This window comes from Myotis davidii, unplaced genomic scaffold, assembly GCF_000327345.1.
Source record: "Myotis davidii unplaced genomic scaffold, ASM32734v1 scaffold937, whole genome shotgun sequence".
NCBI lineage: Eukaryota > Metazoa > Chordata > Mammalia > Chiroptera > Vespertilionidae > Myotis > Myotis davidii.
In genome coordinates, this window is record NW_006288252.1 from 1,655,006 (window position 1) to 1,661,457 (window position 6,452).

Sequence of the window (6,452 nt, forward strand, 5' to 3'; positions counted from 1 at the left end):
TGGGGCGGGGCTTCCTTGGAGTTCGCGGGGACTGGCCTCGGCGCGGCCCCGCCCTTCCCGCCAAACCGCGAGGGTCCGGCGCCACCGTCGGGGTTGCAGCGCGGGGACGGGGGCGCGGCCCCTCAGGCCTCGTCGCTGAAAGAGGCCGCGCCGGCTGTGCCAGCGGCGCCCGCTCCCCGGAGCCGCTCGTCCTCTCGGTCTCTGTCGCCGGTCAGACTCCGGTGGAGGCCTCCTGCGCCCAGGCTCACGGACGCGCAGCTCGGCCTTCTCAACGCCGGTCAGCCCCGGGCGCTGTCCCAGCGGGGCCAGTGCGGGCCCGGACGGGCCTCTGCCTGCTCGGCTCGCCCGCTCCTGCATCAGAGGACCCTGCCCCGTGCGCGGCCCCGTGCTGGGCTCCGACCTCAGCCCAGCGGGCGGGAGTCCGCAAGCAGAAGGGGCCGACCGGCAGCCAGGGTGCGGTCGGCACCTCGGGCCTGCGGACGCTGATAAGGCCCCACCGACGGCGCGGCTGCCTAGCGCCGGGGGCCTGGCCCGCAGAGGCTGGAGGAAGGAGTACCAGTCACCTTCTCGACCAGGCCACCGGCCGTGACCTGAAGGCTGGCCCAGACACGGGACCAGCACCTCCCCACCCTGTCCTCCCTGTTGTCTCCTCTGAGCCCCAAAGGCCCGGGAGACAGACCGGCAGAGCTTCCTGCTCCCTAAATACCCGTGGAAAGCTGAGGCCCAGGACTGGGCGGCGGAGCAGGGAGGAGCCCGGGCCTCCCTCCCAGCAGGGCCCCGGCTGTGGCCACGGGAGGATCGGGGACCATCTCTGGGGATAGTGGCGGCCTCCACACTTCCGTCTCGCTCACATCTGCCACTGGCACCCGCAACAAGGCCTGGCCGCAGGGCTGTCAGGGGGGCTTGCTGGAGGGAAGGAGGGAGGTGCCCAAGACCATGAGCATGTTCAGTGGAGACAGAAGGTACAGAAAAGACCAAATCGTCGCCGAGACGTCAAGCACAGCCTAGGAATGCAGTCTAACTTATGTAAGGGTCCGATGGGGGTGAGATATATCAGGACCATCGCTTCAAAAGTTCCGTGAAATCTAATCGCTGTATTGTACACCTGAAACGAAAAACTGTATGTCCACTGTAATCAGGAAACATTTTTATTTTTAAGGCCAAATCAAACTTCTAAAGGTGAAAAATACAATGTCAGAACTGAAAAACACACTGGCTGAACAGCGGGTTAGACACAGCAGAAGAAAGTGAAGTAGGAGACGGACAAGAAACTGAGCCCTGACCAGTGTGGCTCAGTGGATAGAGTGTCGGCCTGCGGACTGAAGAGTCCCGGGTTCGATTCCGGTCAGGGGCATGTTCCTTGGTTGCGGGCACATCCCCAGTAGAGGGTGTGCAGGAGGCAGGTGATCGATGTTCCTAACTCTCTATCCCTCTTCCTTCCTCTCTGTAAAAAATCAATGATATATTTTTTAAAAAACTAAATGAAACATGGAGAGAAGAGTCCAGAAAAGAAAGAACAGAGCTCCAGTAGCACAACTTCAAGAGGCCAAATATGTGTGTAATCAGAGCCCCTGACCAGGGAGGCGGAGTTGGGAGGAGGACAGATACACTATTTGGAGCTATAACGGCTGAAGGTGTTTTGTTTTGAAGTTTGATGAAAAGCACAAATCCAGGTAACTGGTTTGCTACTGGGCTCTGGTACAAATGGAATGTTTCTACGGGCCATCGAAAGTGAGGCCGGAACTGCCATCACTGGGTTCCATCAGACCGCCGCCACATCCCGTCGGTAGATACACCATCATCTGGAAGTGGTAGATCCAGGACTGAGTTCAGGCAGGTGCCGAGGTAGGTGGTCCAGTCCCACGTCACCTGCCACCATCGCACCAGTATCTGTCGGCACCTGTGGTCTCGGGGATTCCCCGTGACCGTGACTCCATCGGGCAGTGTTTTCCGGGCGGAGGGATGGGCCTGCCAGCACGGAGGCAGAGCTGGATACAGGGGAGTCGCCCTCGAGGGGATCACACTGCTGGGTCGCGGCCAGAGACAGAGGCGGTGGCCCTCCCCTCGCTGGTCCTCTAGACACAGATTTGATTCAGATGCCAGCTGTGCCCCGTACTCCTGTGTGGCGTGTGTCCTCTGGGTCTCCCCTCCACAGGCCAGGCTCAGTGAGCACCGAGCAAGAAGCCCAGGCCCCAGGCCTTTTCCTCCCTGGGGCCCTGTCAGAGCCACCCATTCCCGGTAAGGTACCGGAAGCCCTTCCTTGGACCAGCAGGGGGCGCCCACACATTGTGACCCAGAGGAAGGGGGAGACTAGGGGCTACTAAAGACTTGCTTTGTGAGGTCTCTTCTGGTTCTAAAAACATCTTTTTATAATAAAAAGTCTCTAATAACAGAAGATGTAGCGGTTCACTGCACTCTCTCACCAACTGCAGGAAAAGTAAAACCAGGTCGGCCCGGGGCTTGGAGAAGCTTCCCAGCCCAGTGTGCACCCCATCTCTGAGCACACCAGGATCTGGGCACCCCGCAGTAACTATCAGAGGCCATGAGGGGTGGTGGGGAGCTAGCCAGAGCGTAGGCTCTGGGCTAAGAGGTGGAAGAAGATCACGTAGCAGAGTTGGAACTTGAATCCAGACCTTGGCCTCAATTTCTCACCTGTAAAATGGAACTAACAGCAGCTGCTTCTCCAAGCAAACCAGACTGTCAAGGGCCCAGCTCAGCGCCTGGAGCACAGGAAGTGCTCACTAGGTGGTACAGAACATTCAGGGCAGGTCTCAGGAGGGAGTGGCACTGTCTGCCTGGCTTCATGCTGGAGGACCATGCCTGGGATCCCATCTGCCACCCGCAACGCACACACTCTTGCAACTGAGGCCCTGGGCCCAGGAATAGTTCACAAAGAGGCAGACCCAGGGCCTGGGAGGAGCGAGGCCTCATCTGTCCTGGCAGCTAGGAGTTCCTATCACGTGGCTCTGGGCCCCAGAACCTCAAAAATCTTCCAGCTCAGGGTCTTCAAATGCTTCCCCCACTAAGCTGTCTCCGAAGTGGCTGCATGTCAGCTAAAAGCTATAGCATCCTGGGTCCTGCCTCACATCACCAGCATGGAGGACCCTGGGTACCGGCTGGAAGCTGTTCTCTGACCCAAGTCCCCATTTTAAAGTTTTACACGTGCCGGGACGGTGTGGCTCAGTGGTTGAACATCAGCCCCTGAACCAGGAAGTCATGGTTCGATTCCTGGTCAGGGCATATGCCCAGTTTGTGGGCTTGATCCCCAGTGGGGAGTGTGCAGGAGGCAGCTGATCAGTGTTTCATCAATGTTTCTATCTCCCTCTCCCTTCCTCTCTCTAAAATCAATAAAAACATATTTTAAAAAATTGTATAGGAAGGGACGTTGCAGCCACAGTGGAGAGCGATGTGCCTCACTGGGTTCCCCAAACAAGTGCAGGGCAGAGGGCAGAGGGCAGAGGGCTGTGACTGCAGGCACAAGGATTGGTTTTCCAGAGCTGCTGCAGGACATGGGAAGTCCCTGTCCCAGTGCCCCAGACTGGATGGTAACTGCACCAAGCCTCATCCCAGGAGGCCTTAGAGGAAACATCTGCAGACAGCGGGACACTTGGTTCCTGGAAGCAGATGGCCACTGTCGCCCCTGCACCCCCCAGCACCCCGGGGTCGCGGCCTCGCGCATCAGCTGACCAGCTTCACCTCTTCCCCTTCTCCAGCCGACCACCCCACCCCAGAACACGTCCAGGGGGAGGAGTCCAAAGAGCCTCCTCCAGGGGACAGCGGGCACAGTGCTGTTCGGGGTCTGGGCTTTACACAGCGAATGCCTTTCCCCAGCTTAGAGTGCAGCGAGGATTAGATGATCCTGGGGCCCCTGCCAGCCCTGACCCCCAGCTGAGGCTGCTTCCCACACAAATAGATGCCGACTGGCTGACCTGCCAGGGAGGCGCCGGCTGGAATTCCACGGCAGGAAGCGAGGGATGGATCCGGGCTGGCCCATCCCCGTGTGGCCCGGAGGACTCAGCCATCCGGGTGCCACCACCCCCACCTACCCTTGGCCCACTCAGGGCCCTCTCTGCCTGCCCCTCTGTCTGTAGTGGTCACTTCCCCCTACAGGTCTTCCTGGAGCCCCAGCAGAGCCTGGCACGTGGAGGGTGGGCGGAGCCGGACGGCTGAGCTCGCGTTCCATCCACTACTGCCTGCGAACTGGGCAGGTCATTCAGCACCTGCGCCCGGAGGTGGGGAGACCCCCTGGATGTCGGTGTGGGTCCTCAATAGGGCCGGCCACCCCTCCTTGCCAATGAAGCCCGACCACCGCGGCAAGGGTCACCTGTGCTTTATTGTGCAGCAAAGGCCCCTGCAGGAGCCGGGTCTTAGCGTTCCTGGGGGTCCTGGGGCCAGCCCCTGCCCCCACCCAAATGCCCAAGCCCTGCCCAGCCCCCTGCCCAGTGCAGGGTGGGTGCGCTGGGGGGACCGGAATTCCTGTCCGTGAAGCGCAGGCAGGCCTTTGTCCAGGGACCCCGGGCTCCTGGGAAGTGCGGCGGGGCTGCCGGGGTGGGATACGAGCCTCCAGCCCGCTAGGGACTCTGCCTGCTGGGTGGGGCCTGGCCGGGCAGATTCCACAAGATGTCTGTTGGGGAGGCCTCCATCCAGAGCTCCTCATCCCAGCAGGCCAGTCTCATCGGCACGAGGCGGTGGCCCACGGTCACCTCTGCCAGCAGCTCTGGCGCAGGCGTCACCTGGGCCCAGCGTAGCCGTAGGGGTGCTGCAGCAGCAGGCTCTGGTGGCTGGGCAGCAGGTGGGTGTGGTAGTGCTCCACCAGGCTGCCCACGCTCACAAACAGGACCTCGCCCTCCAGGTAGAATTTAGAGTCCTGGGGGCAGGAGAGCGAGGTCAGGGGGGCTGGGCCAGCTCTCCCCCCTTGCAAAACGGGGCGGCCAGCCCTAAGGACAGGCCTGCTCCCACTGCCCGTTCCCTCCCCTCCATGCCTGCCTCCCTTCCCCCTCCCCCACTTCCCCTACCCTCCGCCCCGCATCACCAGGGGATCAGGCCAGGCTGTAGGTAAGCCGGGTCAGGAGCTGGTCACCCCACCCCCTCTAGCTCACTGAGGACACAGCTAGGCCAGGGAAGGGGAGGCTGAGGCAGTGGGGGAGGGGTGGTGCTGGCAGGTGCCAGCCTCAGCCTGCCCCCTGCCTACACTCTAGGGCAGGGGTGGGGAACCTGGTTTCTGCCAAGGGCCACGTGGATATTTATAACATCATTCGAGGGCGATACAAAACTATCAACTTACACATCAGCCTCTCTATTTGGTCAGACATGTAATTAACTCGCCCCTCATCATCCAGTTTGGCAGGGCCTTATACGGCCCACTGGCCAGTGGAAGTGGCCCATCCGGGCTCTTTGGGGAGACTGTCCGGCCCCCAGCCACGCCCCTTCCCGCTCAGGGCCCTCAGCCAGCCCGCTCACCTTCTCAAAGATGCGGTAGTTCCTCACTTTGTTGGAGGTTTCATCCCACACGACCAAAACCTTGAGGAGAGAAGCAGCAGGCAGGGCTGAGGGCAGCTCTGACCGGAGAGCCGGGCCTCGGGGACCCAGGGTGAGCTGCACCAAGGCCAAGTCCTGGCCTCAGGGACGACGTGGGGAGGGCGCCCTGCCCTGAGATGACCATCTCTGATACACATGGGGAAACTGAGGCTCAGGGAGGTCACACAAGTCGCCCCTGGAGGGGCAGAGGCCGAGCTGGCAGACGACCTGCCGTTGGCCCTGCTCCAAGCAGCCTCCCCTTCAGAGTGCAGGAACCCCCCTCGGAGTCCAGGGCCCCAGCCCCCATTCCGTCTCCGGCCACCCTTCCCCCAATCTGCAGATGGTATCTACTTCCTGAGAATAAATGGGGCGGGGCTGCCAGGCAGAGACCCCAAGGATGGCACTGGGTGGAGGGGCAGAGACTCATGGGAACGTGGCCTGTCGCTTGGTGTGCCCACCCGCAGCCTGACGTGGGGAGGGCCGGCAGACCCAGCACGATGCAGCCAGCCCCAGGGCGTTGGCTTTGGCAGGCTGGCCGCCAGGCTCCTCCGTGGCACCTACCTTCCCGGACTTGGTGGAGGAGTTGCGGATGCAGTAGAGTCCGTCCTGGGGCTCCCCCCGCGGGCTCGTGGCTTTGAACAGCCTGAAAATTAAGTCAGCAGATGACCCATCTTCAGACGGCTCCCTGGGGACCCTCCAGCCCCAGGCCCATGTGACTTTGTCCTCTCGCTCTCCTGCAGCTCAGGCGCCATGAGCAGTGGGTGCAGGGAGCAGTGGGTGCAGGGAGCAGTGGTGCAGGGAGCAGTGGGTGCAGGGAGCAGTGGTGCAGGGAGCAGTGGGTGAAGGGAGCAGTGGGTGAGGGGAGAAGTGGGTGAGGGGAGCAGTGGGTGAGGGGAGCAGTGGGTGAGGGAAGCAGTGGGTGAGGGGAGCAGTGG

At 61.5% G+C, this 6,452-nt stretch overlaps 1 protein-coding gene across 1 annotated transcript in view; it reads right to left on the reverse strand.

The window, feature by feature from the left end:
• Positions 1-4,314: 4,314 nt before the first annotated feature.
• Positions 4,315-6,452, reverse strand: part of SH3BP2 (SH3-domain binding protein 2) — a 35,082-nt gene continuing 32,944 nt past the window's right edge. The window contains exons 13-15 of the mRNA XM_015561568.1: positions 6,079-6,160; positions 5,461-5,520; positions 4,315-4,867 (exon numbers count right to left, since the gene is read on the reverse strand). Of these exons, the coding sequence (XP_015417054.1) occupies positions 4,730-4,867; positions 5,461-5,520; positions 6,079-6,160 (280 nt within the window). The 3' untranslated portion in view covers positions 4,315-4,729. The remainder of the gene's footprint in view (positions 4,868-5,460; positions 5,521-6,078; positions 6,161-6,452) is intronic.